At 42.7% G+C, this 16,007-nt stretch overlaps 2 protein-coding genes across 2 annotated transcripts in view; one reads left to right on the top strand and one right to left on the bottom strand.

Annotated features, from left to right (window-relative positions):
* The first annotated feature begins 72 nt into the window (after positions 1-72).
* Positions 73-6,384, top strand: ccdc28b (coiled-coil domain containing 28B). The gene is made up of 6 exons (XM_038967574.1): positions 73-245; positions 2,039-2,339; positions 2,470-2,639; positions 2,802-2,956; positions 4,044-4,066; positions 4,204-6,384. The coding sequence occupies exons 2-6, from the start codon at positions 2,101-2,103 to the stop codon at positions 4,256-4,258; spliced, it is 642 nt and encodes a 213-aa protein (XP_038823502.1). The 5' UTR covers positions 73-245; positions 2,039-2,100; the 3' UTR covers positions 4,259-6,384.
* A 1,290-nt stretch (positions 6,385-7,674) lies between these two features.
* The window catches only part of LOC120023711 (TOG array regulator of axonemal microtubules protein 1-like), a 41,153-nt gene continuing 32,820 nt past the window's right edge, over positions 7,675-16,007 (bottom strand). The window contains exons 13-22 of the mRNA XM_038967776.1: positions 13,314-13,437; positions 12,989-13,094; positions 12,472-12,707; positions 12,131-12,289; positions 11,898-12,024; positions 11,190-11,305; positions 10,598-10,778; positions 8,521-8,740; positions 8,322-8,408; positions 7,675-7,987 (exon numbers count right to left, since the gene is read on the bottom strand). Of these exons, the coding sequence (XP_038823704.1) occupies positions 7,728-7,987; positions 8,322-8,408; positions 8,521-8,740; positions 10,598-10,778; positions 11,190-11,305; positions 11,898-12,024; positions 12,131-12,289; positions 12,472-12,707; positions 12,989-13,094; positions 13,314-13,437 (1,616 nt within the window). The 3' untranslated portion in view covers positions 7,675-7,727. The remainder of the gene's footprint in view (positions 7,988-8,321; positions 8,409-8,520; positions 8,741-10,597; positions 10,779-11,189; positions 11,306-11,897; positions 12,025-12,130; positions 12,290-12,471; positions 12,708-12,988; positions 13,095-13,313; positions 13,438-16,007) is intronic.

Genomic DNA, 16,007 nt, shown 5'->3' with positions numbered 1-16,007 from the left:
CAGTGGAAGAAATGTTGTGTCTGGCCCTTTAAGTGCAGGATAAAGACGTATAGTTTGGTGGTGAGTGAGCTCCATTGCCGCGTCTGGGATTTTATTTAGCGTTTTCTATGTGGCTGTTGTCCACTACTCATGTATTATTTTTCAATTAATCAACCGTTATGAAGATGTGTATGAGATGATAAACATTCTTCAGGGGAAAGTGACGCGGTGTTCGTTTGACAGATTTTTCGTGCGTAATACACTCGGTAAGTGATCTATTGTCTTCTGATAGACGCATTTGTTCATGTCATTTACATGGTTTACTGCAAATACGACATTGTTATGTTTTATATAATGCACTCATTTTTTCTTGTAGTTTACATTATTGCGAGTGAATTTGTTTATTGCACAGCTTAGTGGTGGATCAAGTTGACTGTGTGGTTAGTGGCCATCTTTGGACCACAGTAGTCCACTGATTTAAGTTCAGATGAGGATGGCTATAGCCTATTCTGTATCCCTTTTTTATTATTCAGTGTATGAAATAATAATGAGTTAACCATTATAATACAACAACCGGATATGAGATGTTCTACTATTTGGGCTAGGCTATAAAAAGAAGAACCGTGCGCATCAACGTCCTAGAATAAACACGTCTCTGGTCCTGGTCATTATCTCTTGCCCATTCAGCCATCGGTTAAAAACCTTTTATTAAATTAAATATATTTTAATACATTTAAAGCAATATGTTTGTGGGATGCACACATATATTCATCTGATTTCTTGAAGTTAAAAATAGTATTGGTAGCAGTGAAATTTAGGTCTACAAGATCTCACTAATCACTCCCAAGTAATATGAAGTTGTGAACATAACTTCTGTCATTTTTGCCAATATGATTGATTGACGTGTTTTCAGCTACATCAGTTGAAAGACTTGTTTGCAATATGTTGTCAGACCAATTACAAGGACATGATGCATTCTAAAAATAACTCAGTGGAACTGTTTCACACAGGCCTATTATACAAGGACAGACGTTCTAAAATGAATCCTCGTCATTTGATGTTTTTCCCCATAAGCCTGTAGTATTACCTGGATGTGTGACTTTGTTCACCTTGAACATTTACAAAGCTAGTCAAAATTATGAATATTTGAGAATATTAGGTTGGGTACATTCACCCTGGCAGCCATCCAGCCATGAATCCTCATGCAGTGAACCCCTTTGTTGTTTGCCAGAGGATCTTGTGTCATTAATAAGAGGCTGCTTCAACGGGTGTATCTTGGTAGTATTCAAGATACAGCAAGTATCTTGGTTTACTAATTTCCATTTGAAATTAGAGAATTACATCAATTTGACTTTATTATATATTTTTTTATGCATTTTTCTCCTCAATTTCATGCTGTCCAATTGGTAGTTATAGTCTTGTTTCATGGCTGCAACACCCGTAAGGACTCGGGAGAGGCAAAGGTCGAGAGCCATGCGTCCTCCGAAACACAACCCAACCAAGCCGCACTGCTTCTTGACACAATGCCCACTTAACCCGAAGCACCAATGCACTGGAAGAAACACCGTACACCTGGAAACCGTGTCAGCGTGCACTGTGCCCGGCCCGCCACAGGAGTCACTATTGCACGATGGGACAGGGACAGCCCTACCGGCAAAACCCTCCCCTAACCCGGACGACGCTGGGCACCGCCCCATGGGTCTCCAAGTCAAGGCCGGCTGCGACAGAGCCTGGACTCGAACCCAGAATCTCTAGTGGCACAGCTAGCACTGCGATGCAGTGCCTTAGACCACTGCGCCACTCAGGAGGCCATCAATTTGACATTTAGCAGGTCTACCAAGTAAAATGTCTGTTGTTGGGTGGTGGTTCACTCTTTCCCTTTGGCGTCTTAGTCATGATTTTACATGTTCCTAGCTTACAACCAATGGAGAAACTGTTATGCATTATACTTAACATGCATTTCCTTAGCTAAGACCCTGTTTATCCTCCAAGCCCTCTCCAGTCCTGTCAGGGAGTGGAAGTGCTAGTGCCTGACTTCCTACCGTTATTGTTGTTACAGGACGTCCTGAAGCTCAGGCAGGGTCCACTCATCTTACCCAGAGGACTTCACACTAACAAGCCATGGAGGACAAGCGTAAGAAGCGGAGCCCCAAGGTGTCTCTACCCCAGCCCCCCCCTCCCCCGGTCAACCCCCGTAAGCTCTCAGTCCTCCCCTCCAGCAAGAGTGCCACCTTCTCCCTTGGCCTCCCCCAACCCCCCTCCCCCAAAAACAGAGGCAAGTTCAAGAGGTCCATTGGGGCAGTAGGACAGTCCAAAGATGTGCTCAGTGTGGTCGTAGCAGCTCCACCAAAGACCACAAGGTTTGTAACAGTCACAATGTCTACTTTAATGAGTCAAATGAGTTGGATTGACAAAATGTATTTTGGAGGATGGATTAATGTAAAGGTTCTGTTTACTGTTATTTCCTGTTGTCTGGTCTGTCTTCGCCAGGCCTCACAAGGAGAAGGCCAGGGCTCCCCAGCCAGCAGGGCCCAGTAAGATGGCCCAGTCCTCCCCGCTGCAGCACTCCTTCCTCACGGATGTGTCTGATGTGAGAGAGATGGAGGGAGGCCTCCTCAACCTGCTCAATGACTTCCACTCCGGAAAACTACAGGCTTTTGGTAAGATGATTATGGACCACCCAGTGAATACTGAGACACAGTTACGCAGTGGAAATGCAGCCATTTGTTTGACATTGTGCCATAGTACCATGGTCACGTAGGAAGTTATGTCCCTTCGACAGATATGTAAAGGTGTGAATGACGCTTGCTGTGTCCTCTCAGGAAAGGTTTGCTCCTTTGAGCAGCTGGAGCATGTGCGTGAAATGCAGGAGAAGCTTGCACGGCTACACTTCAGTCTGGACAGCCATGTGGAGGAGCTGTCAGAGGACAAGAGGAAGTGTGCCTCTGACCACAACCTGGAGCACCTGCTCTGCAATGTAAGCACCTAACTTAACACTCTCTACAGTACTCAATGAATGATTTACTCACACTGTAGTACACAGCTCTCCACATTTATGTCCTTACCCAGAACATAATCCATCGGGCAAAAACTGGTTGAATCAACATTGTTTACACATCATTTCAACAACAAAAATGTGATGACGTTGAATCAACGTGGAAACTGATTGGATTTGGGGGGAAAAGTAATTAACGCAAGGGAATTTCATCTATTTTTCAACAAACGTTTAACCTAAAACCAATGACGTGACATGTTCTGTTGATTTCACAATGAATTCACGTTATTTGAAAACTCAATCAAATGTACATCAAAACTAGACGTTGAACTGAAGTCTGTGCCCAGTGGGTAGGGTCATATTGAGCCACACTGTAGTCAAGTGCAATGGTTATTTACATGCTGTTTTTAAATACGCAGAATATGGTTATTCCCATACATTGTTTACATCCTAAGCAGATGCTCTTGAGTCATATTTTCCCTCCAGCACACTGCTGTCTTTTGGACAACATCTAGTCCAAAGATGTGCTAATTAATAATGCATGCTTTTCACATACTATCCAGGTACACAGTAGTTGGCTGTGGAGAGGCAGCAAACATTGAGAACGACAGACCAGAGACAATTTGACCTTCGGCCCAAAATGTCAAATGTGTCTATTGTTAGTTTGATTTCTAGCATCCACTGCTGTGGTGTGGTATTTGTGCTGGGGGGGATTGCTGTGGTATGTGTGAGGGTAGTGTGGAAGCCCTTCAGTTCATTAGAGATATGGGTGCCAAGAATACTCTGTAGCCATAGCAGCAGAGCATAATGTAGCAGCAAAACAGATGGGCTGTGAAATTACATTTTCACTGTGTAGATTAGCTAGAAGAATTTAATTTAATAATTTGGGTTTATTTAGGGCTTACTAACAGTGATACAATGATTGATGTGGTGAAATGATGTTCAGTATTGATCTAACATTCTGTAGGCTATTGTTGTGTAAGTTTATGCTTCCATCTAATGAATTTTGACTCCGATTACCTCAACGTGGGACTACATAATCTGATCATGTTCTTCATTTCCCCTTCAGCTGGAGGAACTCAGCAGCTCAATGTATCCTTTTCTAAAAGTTGTCTCATAATCTCTGGGATTCAGCTGTCTCACCTGGGAAAACACTGGCTTTGAAACAACTATATTTAGCTTAAATCCTTAATGTGTCTGTGTTGGATCCTTAATGTACCTGTGTCCAGACAAAAACTACACCTGGCTGAAAACCAGGATCTGCCCAAGACGTCTGGACCTTGACGAGGGAGATCAGGATGACAGATTGCTCATCTTCCCACGACGACGAGGAAAGGTTGCCATGATATTGATCCAACTGCCTTAGCACCAAAACTGGGCCATATAAAGCCCCTGGTTAGATCATGATTTGTATATGATTCATTCAATCAGGTGTCAACTGTCAAGCACATCAACTGTGATCTAGTGATAAATACTCCACATTCATAGCACAAGTTCTGCTTATTTTAGTTATTGCACTGTGCTTTAGCCTACATCTTTTGTCAAGGAATATTCCGAAAGTTAAAGAATAGCCTTTGAACTTATACTTGTATAGAGTGCAGCGGCAGGGTACGCTAATGAATCCTGTTGTTATGTGTGTGTGTGGTGTGTGTGTGAACATCTGTAAAGGAGACAAGATATCCACCATCTTTATCCAACTCCCTGTTTCAGAGGCACACATACTTTAAAATATAAAGGAGAACATTTGCTGTAAAGTTAGGCATTGATATTGATATTGTGCATTTTCTCATTCATTGTCATATGATCATGTCTTTACTGAAATTAAGGACATCATTATATATCTTTGATTGCTAAATATATGTACACAGCCATATAATCAACTGTAGCAAAAACAACATGTTAGCCCATGTTGTCAGTCACTGTGGGTCAGCTCAGCACCTTGGGATGTTCGCCCTGATTTTAATACCTTCTAGCAAAACATTTATTATGATTAGGAGGGACACACTGGATGTGGTGGTTAGAAATACAATGTTTATAAATCTTTTATGCTTCATAAAGCAGAAGAGAGTACTTGAACAGTGTGAGATATAAATTGTATATTTTGGTGAAATTTAAATATGTGAGCTAATGTCTAAAATTGATTACTACAGTCTGAAAATGTCATTGTAGTTTCTCAAACTGGACATTTTCTCAAAGCTATGTCAAGAAATTGTTCAACCAAGATATGAAACTTGCTGGCTCTGCATTGGCACTGAGCTGCCTTAGCTTAGAATATTCAGGCATTTGAGGCTCAGCAGTAGCAGCAGCAACCCTCCAAAGCACAAGCCAGCCCAACCAGCCACTGCAATGCTGTAAAACGGATGGACAAACATTTAGGCCATGGCTATTTACCCTTATCCACGAATGGTAGATGTAAAATGAAATTGTGGGTGTGAGCATCTGATGCATGTGTATGAAGAGAACATGTTGTAGAAACATGCATAAAACACACACACTGCAAGATACTACATTCAAAGAACATTATGCAGTATGTCTCGGGTTGAGTCCAAAGAGTGTTGTACTAGTCAGGTCATTTTGGGACTTAATTTTTGCAAAGTAGCTTTTAGTAACTCTTCATGTTAGAAACCAATAACCATCATTTTCACAAGGCAGCTGCTCTCCATTTGCTGTGATTTTCATACAAGTTGCTAAACTCTAAACCAAACTAGTATGCCTAGATCATATACTCATTTCTAAGATGATTAATGTGTCATTGGTTTTAAAAGTTCAGCATGTAGTGTGTATGGGATCAGAAAGTAACTTTCTTTGGTCCATTAGAAGTGTAAGATACGACACCTTTGTTTTACTTCACCTTGCCAAGCCTACCTCTTTTTCCAATATGGCCTGGACCTGAGTCCTATAAGAACTGTAGCTTCTGACTACTAGGACCCTGTTACATATCTGTCAATGAGAACTACCTTCTCAAGGAACTTGACATTTTATACAATCTTGTCTTTTGCTTTGCTATTAAGGCCCTGTGTTTTGCGCAATTTTGTCATATGACCAGGGGTGTATTCATTACAGAAATAGTTTACGGTTTAAGAACCAAACGGAATAAAACGGGGAGGGACCTATCTGTCTAATAGAAACTCTTGTTTGCATTTTCCGTTTGGAGTAAACGGTTTTGTTGCAAAACGAATCGACGTAATTATTACAAGATTTAACAAAAGGTCCCATTTTCTTTTTATGTCAGATGGTCCAGCACCATCCTTAGACAATTGCTCACATTTTTGGTGTGGTGCTCATTTCTGGAAAATGCTTAAAATAAAGGTTAAAATCTAGGTCATGTGACATGAAAGCCCAAAACACAGGGCCCTAACTTTGTCATTTAACCCCTGCAAAACTAATTGTATTTATTTACTTGTAAATAAAAGCAAATCAGTGACAGTGGTCTTGTTTTAACTGACTCAGATGCTCAGTCTTGCATGTAGTGATTGAAATAGATCCTTACCTTACAGCGCCATCTTCCTCAAGGTTGTTAAAGACCAGGCACACACATTATCCTCTTTTTCCCTTTGGGGGACACGAGGCAACAAGGCCAACCACACTGACACATTACAATGATGGTATAAGCAGGCAAGTGGTTTTCCTCGCAATGAAGTTGTTCTCACTAATTTTCAGACATAAGAATTAAACCAACTGGAGCACTTAGTTTACAGAAATAAACACTTTATTTATATATCAATCTCGGTCTTTCCTCTCATTAATAAACAAGTTCAATATAATTTAAACAGAATAGTGAAAGGCTACTTCAAGACTGGCATTATACTGACACAGAATCACAGACCTGGGCTTCACTGTCTCTGTATCAATCGTTAGTTTAAAGCTAAATGGTTTCAACGTTATACCCACCCAGTATTGTTGGTTTATACCCAAAGTTGATTTAGGCATCAGTGTACATATATAATCTTTAAGAAAATTATAATTTTTTTGATTCCCTGTCGGTACATTTTGGTCATAAAACAACAAAAAATAAGACATGTCACAACAGCACTTCAACAAATTGTCACAATAGGACTTACAAACTGCAACATTGTACAGCATACAAATTAGGCTAATACTGTGCAATCACACATTTGAGCTAAACAAAAGTAATTTGTAATCATTAATCTTCACTGACAAATCTTTAAAACAACTGCATAAGACATCTTAGAAATATCACATATTACATTTAATGAAACAGCAAAAATATACATATTTCGGTCCCGTTTCCTTTTTGTGCATTTCAATGGTACATTCTTCGTAATGTTGTCTCAGATTTGCGTACAATAAGATTCATAAACAGCGACAATCATATTACGATACATCCAATGCAATATACATGACAACAACTATAATGACAGTGAGCGACTTCTTCAAAGTGCAAAGAGAGCAGGTTGTTGAGAATAAGACCTGATGCTAACAGCTGAAGCCTGTCTGCCTGTCTGCGCTCCTTTATTGAAGAATACCCTAACTTGCTGAGAAGAGAGTTGATTTAAGGGCTCTCATCTTAAAGGACATTCTATACTCTGTAACGTAAAAAAAGTGCAGGCACTATTAGAAATGCAGAACATCTCTGTCTTCAAGTAAGGTCAGTGTTTCTGTTCTTCTGTCTAGGGGGGGGTTTGGTTGTGTTTCTGTTCTTCTGTCTAGGGGGGGGTTTGGTTGTGTTTCTGTTCTTCTGTCTAGGGGGGGGTTTGGTTGTGTTTTGAAGGTTGTGATTTCTGAGGGGCCCTCAGGGGGAGGGGAGGGTCCTCAGGAACTCGTTGAGGCCCTTGTGGACATTGGCATGCTGGGAGGCGGCGTACTCTGCCAGCCCAGGCCCCATGTGGGTGTAAAGGGCTTGGCACAGGTTGGCAGTGGCCCCCCGCACGCTGCCGCCCCGGCCGTGGACGGTGCCACTGTGGCTGGATGTGCCCAGGAGGTGCCACAGCAGGGGTAACACCTTCTGTTCCACCACCTGAGGCTTACGAGGATATAGCTCTGTCACCAGATCTGAAAGACAGGCCAGAAGAGGACGGGAAGAGGAGGGGGGAGGAAGGAAGGGAAGTGGGGGGGAGGAGGATGGGAGAAAACACGTAACAAGGAGCTTATGAAATGCTGAGAGCATATGGCACTGACACATCTGTTTCTCCCTCCTTGTAAGAGGCTAAAGACTCCTTGGAGGGCAGGCAGAAAGACAGTTGCCATTGCACTGTTGCTTAGCAGCTGTTGTAAACTCAGATCCTAATCCAAACGTTAAAAATCCAACGAAGTTTACAAAGTATCATCTACATAACCTAGGTTGCTAAGGGGATTTATCTCAAGCAAATTGTTTCAGTGAAAATACCTGCAACCTTCTCTATGAGATCCACTTTAGCCTTGCCACTCAGGAACTGGGCCTTGGTGCAGAAAGGCTGGAGGAGGAGGGTTTTATCTGTGAACAAAGTAAAGGACAAGTCAGAGCTGGTCATCCTCTCAGCTACGTTCCAGCCTCGCATGGAACCTCAAACTAGATGATGTGATCTCAAACATCATCAGACACCTACCAAGGTTTTGGATGAGTGCATGGATGGCTCCAATGGCAGCGCTGTAGATTGCGTTGTTCTTGGAGTTGAGGTGATTGTCCACGATGGCCGGTACCAGGATGTAGACTACCTGGGCCAGGTTATCCTTCATCACAGTGATGATCTTCTGCAGAGACTCCAGAGCGAACAAGTTGACTTTACTGTTGGACTCCTGCAGTCTGGCCTTAAAGGCATCAAACACCTGGGAGAGAAGCATTACTATAGATTCAATTATGACCTACTTACATGGGTCCTCTTATCTAGGGGCATTTGCATGGTTTATATTTGGTCAATAAAAGTTATAGCTAGTATTCTTTGTGATAGTCAGAGGACTTCGGCAAATGGCAGCTTAGGGTATATAATAGTGAGCGCTGGTTGATTCATAACCTGCAGTCTCTGCAGTTATATCCGCGAGGCGGGCGGATTTAGGGTCATGGAATATTGTGTGGATGAAAGGTGGGTGGCGGACGGGTTGAATAAAGAGAAACAGGGCTCAAAATGAACGCTTGCCCTCAAAAAAATTGTTGGACAAGAAGAATATAGATTTCAATTGTCTGAATGGACATGAAAAAAGTCATGATCCTTGTCATATTAGTAACCCATGCTAGTTGGTGCATCTTTAGAGCTCCCCTCTTTCTTAATTCTAACGGATATTTTTATCTCGGAAAAGATGAAACCACTAGCTCGTGCAGTGCGCTATTGAGAATGATGTTTTCCCGTTAATTGCATTTTGGAACATTTGAGCCATCTGCGCATTGTTTTTATTTTTTATTTTATTTTATTTACTTTTAATCCCTTTTTCGTGGTATCCAATAGGTAGTTACAGTCTTGTCTCATCGCTACAACTCCCGTACGGACTTGGGAGAGGCGAAGGTCGAGAGCCATACGTCCTCCGAAACAGGACCCAACCAAGCCGCACTGCTTCTTGACACAATGCCTGCCTAACCCAGAAGCCAGCCACTCCAATGTGTCGGAGTAAACACCGTACACCTGGCGACCGTGTCAGCGTGCATGCACCTAGCCCGGCACAGGAGTCGCTAGAGCGCGATGGGACAATGCCGGCCAAACCCTCCCCAAACCTAGACGACGCTGGGACAATTATGCGCTGCCCCATGGGCCTCCCAGGTCACGGCCGGCTGCGAAAGAGCCTGGACTCGAACCAGGATCTCTAGTGGCACAGCTAGCAACTGCGATGCAGTGCCTTAGGGCCTCCAGAGTGGTGCAGTGGTCTATGTGCGCATTGTTGAGCTAAACGGTCTGATCTGTAGCATCAGCCTCATTGCTTAAAAAAAAAAAGTGTGCAGCGGTTGCATGAATTTTGAATCTGTTGTCCCAGAGTTTGTTTTAAACCATATCCATATTTATTATCCCAGCGATGACGGGACGCACTTAGTTTCGCTCCCAGGAGGGAATTATTTTATAAAAACATAAAAAGTATTTGGTTGTAATTGGAGAGCCAGGAGAGCCTTCAAGGGGCAATGTTGTATTTTGAGACAGGCTTCAATATGCAAAGTCAATAGCCAGTGTGTATCCTACATTTTGGTCTGATTCTCTGTGGTAAAATAAATAGTCATGCATTTTATTTTGTAAAGTGGCATCCTTGCATCATACGATGATGTAAAAATGATGTTACAGAACCTTTTTTCTTCTGGACAAGTAAAAAAAAAAATCTGTCCTAGGACATGTGGCTAAAAAAGTTCATGTCAAGCCCTGCCTTAAAAAAAACTTCAAATGTAGCTATAATTGTTGTGCAATTTATATCTACAGGCTACTTTGAGATTTTTCTTTAATTATTTTAGTCTATCTGGTATTAGTGCGTAAGCCTAAGCTTTAGGGCCTAACTGTAAGCTCCACGTCTATGACTCTGACTGTGGCCTACAGCGCATTTTCTATATTAGCGGGTTTGGTGCGGGCCTCAGATTTTCCCATTATCACATGTAGTTGGGCGGTTGCGGATGGGTTATTAGCAATTGCTGGCAAACAAACATCTAACCCGCGAACCACTAGTATATATTATAAGGCTAAAGAAATCTGGTTTTGTTCAGATGACGTCAGTTACCGGAAAGATGCTGCCGATAACTATGTTGGGGTTATGCTCGCAGTCCACCACTAGCTGGTTGATGCCTTTGATGCGCTCTCTGAAGTCCTTTGAACCCAGCAGGGCTGTGAGCTGCTTGATGTACTCCGTCTTGTCTGCAATGCTGTGAGCTTGAGGTCTGCCGCTGTACAGCCCAGACTCCCTGCAGATACACAAACAATAGGTAAGTCATGGAGAGGAGTTCGTACTGACACATGAACACACTGTACATACAGTACCAGTCAAAAGTTTAGACACACCTACTCATTCAAGGGTTTTTTATTTACATTGTAGAATAATTGTGAAGACATCAAAAATATGAAATAAACACAAATGGAATCATGTAGTAACCAGAAAAGTGTTAAACAAATCAAAATATATTAAGAAAACCCTTGAATGAGTAGGTGTGTCCAAACTTTTGACTGGTACTGTACATTGACAAAACTATGCTAATGCATGGACAAACAGCAAAGCTAGCCATGGCTTTAACCATAACAGTTCAGTATACTAGGGGTGTAAACTTGATGAGACAGACGTGCAACACATTTCAGTTATTGTTGTTGTGTTTGCCCACCTGTTGACCACTTTGAGGGGTTCCCTGCTGAGAGATGAGGCCCTAACTGTGCCACTGCCAGGGAGGGAACGCCGGCCCCTGGCTGACGGGGTGTCCTGGGGCATCTCTCCCAGGCCCTTCAGACCACATTAACATACATGTAACTCATGGATCACACACATGTAACCACTGCTTCCTTAAAGGCCTAGTGCAGTCAAAAACGTGATTTTCCTGTGTTTTATATACAGTATATTTCCACACTATAAGGTTGGAATAATACTGTGAAATTGTGAAAATTATGATAACGCCCTTTTTGTGTAAGAGCTGTTCGAAAAAACTGCCTGAAATGTCAGCCTGTTTTGGTGGGATGGAGTTCTGGCCTGGTAGTAAATTAGTGAAAAGACCAACAAGAAAAAGAGTTCTAGACCTCTCTAGCTAGTTTTCATTTTCCCACTCAGACCACTCCCAGACAGTCCTAGCAAAATTCTGGCTTGAGAAATTGCTCTTTGCTAAGAAGCTATTTGTTTATTTTTTACCATTTTAATTGAAAACAATCACAGTAATTGTTCACCAGAAATGATTTCATATTGAGATAAGAATGGCTGCATTGGACCATAAAGTAAACGTGCCTTGTCTTAAAATGCAAGCTCCCAGCAGGGGGAGACAGAAATCGACAGGAATGACTCATAACGGTCACACACACCTTCTCAGTTAGACGGTGTTCTGTACCTTAGTCTTCAGAATGAAGACAGTGTCTCTGATGGGAGCCAGGTCTTTGGCAGGGATATATTTCTCCAACATCTTATCAAAATCAGGGTGTGATGACAGAAACAGCAGCATCCGGCGTCCCTGGTACCTGAGAAGAACAGCCTCAAACAATGCCACTTATTCTATTGATAACAGACACACGTACTAGCATTAAAACAGACATACATTGGTTTTAAACAAAATTCCCTCCCTACCTAGCTTCCTGGGAGGAGTCTTGTGACAGCTTGATGACGGCAGGTAGGATTCGGTCGGTGAGGTCTTTCCCTCCAGATAGGAGGCGGGCAGCGCCAATGTTCTCCATCAGGTTGACCATGTGATGACCTGCGCACTTCCTCACCACTGAGTTCAGGTGACTGTTCACAAGAGACAATATCAGGGATGTGATCAGCACCACAGAAAATAAAGCCTAATGGCCCAATTTAATGATAATATACAAGCATGATAAGATTCAATATCTTCAAGCAAAGCATGTATTTCAAGTACTGGTGCTGAACTGCTGAGTGTGCTAGTTGGTGACAGTGAGTGTCTGTCTGACCTGAGGCCGCTGGTGAGCAGGGCGTTGAGGCTGCGGGTGGGGGTGCAATGTTGCACCATGCTGTCCAGCGCTGCGTCCACATCCTGCCTGATGAAGGCATTGGACTCCCCAGCCTTCTGCAGCAGAGCCTTGGCAGTGGCCTCCAGCTCCTGGTCCATCCCCTTCTGCAGTGCGGTGTACAGCTCACCCATCGCCCCAACAGCAACACGGGACACACCCGACCGAAGGTTCCTCACCTGGGGAGCAATACACTCGGATGATGATGATATTGAATCAGCTAGATAATTTTTTCTTCAGCCATCTCACCAAGGGCTTGAACGGTCACATTTCCTCATCAGGACGTAGGAAAAATCAGTCATCAAACGGCTAGAGTCTACAAGGACCACCCTGTACTGAATTGATTGAGGCTGAGATTATGATTAGAAGGAAGAAAATAGATTGGATGAGGCTCCCCAGGAAAATGGACTGGACATGAACATTTATTTAAGACTAAAAGAATGAGGAGTCATGGTCGTACCTCTTGGATGAGTGCGAGACAGACGTCATGCAGCCTGTTCCGCAGTACGTCTGAATGGTACTGCGTCAGACCACGGAGAGAGGTCAGGCCCTCAATCTTCTTCTCCCTTCATTAACACATTTAGAAATAGAAATTGAGTAAATCCAATCCATTGCTAATATGCATCCAAAAATGATAAATGGACATTTGACGTTGGGTCTGACTAGACAATGTCTATGTATAGCATGGGGTTAAACACTGGCGCTGAGGTTCAGTTGGACCCCAGGAGGTTTAGCGGTTGCTAAAACGTCAGCGAATAGGGATCCAAATGAAGAATAAAGCTCACCAGTCGTCTGAGTTGAGGAGTTTGAAGCTCTGTGTCAGTGTTAGCTCAGGTTTAGAGAACGGCTGTGGTTCAGGCTGCTCTGTCAGGTCACTCTTCTGGCTGGGAGTGCCTGGGGACAACTCATCTGGAGGACACAACCGCATAATTAAATACAACACAATTATAATGGACTTTTCCACATGTTACAGCCTTATTCTATAATGGATTAAATAGTCCCCCCCTCCATTAATCTACACACAACAGCACATAATGAAAAACAGGCAACATTTTTTTTTTTTTTTACTGAATATCACATTTACATAAGTATTCAGACCCTTTACTCAGTACTTTGTTGAAGAATCTTTTGCAGCAATTACAGCCTCGAGTCTTCTTGGGTATGACGCTACAAGCTTGGCGCACCTGTATTTGGGGAGTTTCTCCCATTCTTCTCTGCAGATCCTCTCAAGCTCTGTCAGGTTGGATGGGGAGTGTTGCTGCACAACTATTTTCAGGTCAATCCAGAGATGTTCGATCAGGTTTAAGTCCGGGCTCTGGTTGGGCCACTCCAGGACATTCAGAGACTTGTCCCGAAGCCACTCCTGCGTTGTCTTGGCTGTGTGCTTAGGGTCGTTGTCCTGTTGGAAGGTGAACCTTCATCCCAGTCTGAGGTCCTAAGCACTCTGGAGCAGGTTTTCATCAAGGATCTCTCTGTACTTTGCTCCGTTCATCTTTCCCCTCGATCCTGACTAGTCTCCCTGCCGCTGAAAAACATCCCCACAGCATGATGCTGCCACCACCACGCTTCACCGTAGGGATGGAGCAAGGTTTCCTTCAGATATGACGCTTGGCATTCAGGCCAAAGAGTTCCATCTTGGTTTCATCAGACCAGAGAATCTTGTTTCTCATGGTCTGAGTCCTTTAGGTACCTTTTGGTAAACTCCAAGCAGGCTGTCATGTGACTTTTACTGAGGAGTGGCTTCCGTCTGGCCACACTACCATAAAGGCCTGATTGGTGGAGTGCTGCAGAGATGGTTCTCCAATCTCCACAGAGGAACTCTTTCAGAGTGACCATCGGATTCTTGGTCACCTCCCTGACCAAGGCCTTTCTTCCCCAATTGCTCAGTTTGACCGGGCGGCCAGCTCTAGGAAGAGTCTTGGTGGTTCCAAACTTCTTCCATTTAAGAATGATAGAGGCCACTGTCTTCTTGGGAACCTTCAATGCTGCAGAACTGTATTGGTACCCTTCCCCAAATCTGTGCCTCGACACAATCCAGTCTTGGAGCTCTAAAGACAATTCCTTCGACCTCATGGCTTGATTTTTGACATGCAGGTAAACATCTCAAGGATGATCAATGGAAACAGGATGCACCTGAGCTCAATTTCGAGTCTCATAGCAAAGGGTCTGAATACTTATGTAAATAAGGTATCTGTTTTTTATTTTCCAAAAACCTGTTTTTGCTTTGTCATTATGGGGTATTGTGTGCAGATTGATGAGGGGGAAAAACTATTTAATCCATGTTAGAATAAGGCTGTAACGTAACAAAATGTGGAAAAAGTCAAGGGATCTGAATACTTTTCAAATGCACTGTAAATCCTTTTATTTAACTAGGCAAGTCAGTTAAGAACAAATTCTTATTTACAATGATGGCCTACCCCAGTCAAACCCTCCCCTAACCCGTAAGACGCTGGGACAATTGTGCCCCACCGTATGGGACTCCCGATCACAGCCGGTTGTGATACAGCCCGGGATCGAACCAGGGTCTGTAGTGACGCCTTAGACCGCTGCGCTACTCAAAAGCAATATCTACAGTGCCTTCAGAAAGTATTCACACCCCTTGACTTATTCCACACTTTTGTTGTGTTACAGCCTGAATTCAAAATTGATTAAATTGAATTATACACTTAATACCCCATAATGACAAAGTGAAAACATGTTTTTAGCAATGTTTGCACATTTATTGAAAATTAAATACAGAAATATCTAATTTGCAGAAGTATTCACACTTCGAGTGAATACTTTGTAGAAGCACCATTGGCAGCGATTACAGCTTTGTCTTATTGGTTAAGTCTCTAAGAGCTTTTGATACTTGGATTGTACAATATTTGCACATTATTCTTTAAAACATTCTTCAAGCTCTGTCAAGTTGGTTGTTGATCATTGTCATGTTCATTCAATGTCATCTTGGTAAGCAACTCCAGTGTATATTTGGCCTTGTGTTTTAGGTTATTGTCCTGCTGAAAGGTGAATTTGTCTCCCAGTGTCTGTTGAAAAGCAGACAACCAGGTTTTCCTGTAGGATTTTGCCTGTGCTTAGCTCTATTCCGTTTCTTTTTATCCTAAAAAAACTCCCTTGTCCCTGCCGATGACAAGCATACCCATAACATGATGCAGTCACCACCATAATTGAAAATGTGAAGAGTGGTACTCAGTGATGTGTTGGATTTGCCCCAAACATAATGCTTCAGGACATACAGTAAAGTACATTTCTTTGCCACAGTTTTTGCTGTTTTTTTAGGGCCTTATTGCAAACAGGAACAACATATTTAGGCTTGCCATAACAAAGGGGTTGAATACTTATTGACCAAAGACATTTCAGCTTTTCATTTTTAATTAACTAACTTCTAAAAACACAATTCCACTTTGACATTATAGGGTATTGTGTGCAGACAACACACAGCTGAGTGTTACATTACACCTCTATTGTTACATTACAGT

This window comes from Salvelinus namaycush, chromosome 28, assembly GCF_016432855.1.
Source record: "Salvelinus namaycush isolate Seneca chromosome 28, SaNama_1.0, whole genome shotgun sequence".
Classification (NCBI taxonomy): domain Eukaryota; kingdom Metazoa; phylum Chordata; class Actinopteri; order Salmoniformes; family Salmonidae; genus Salvelinus; species Salvelinus namaycush.
Note: the sequence above shows the minus strand (reverse complement) of the source record. Positions and strands in the feature narration are given on the sequence as shown.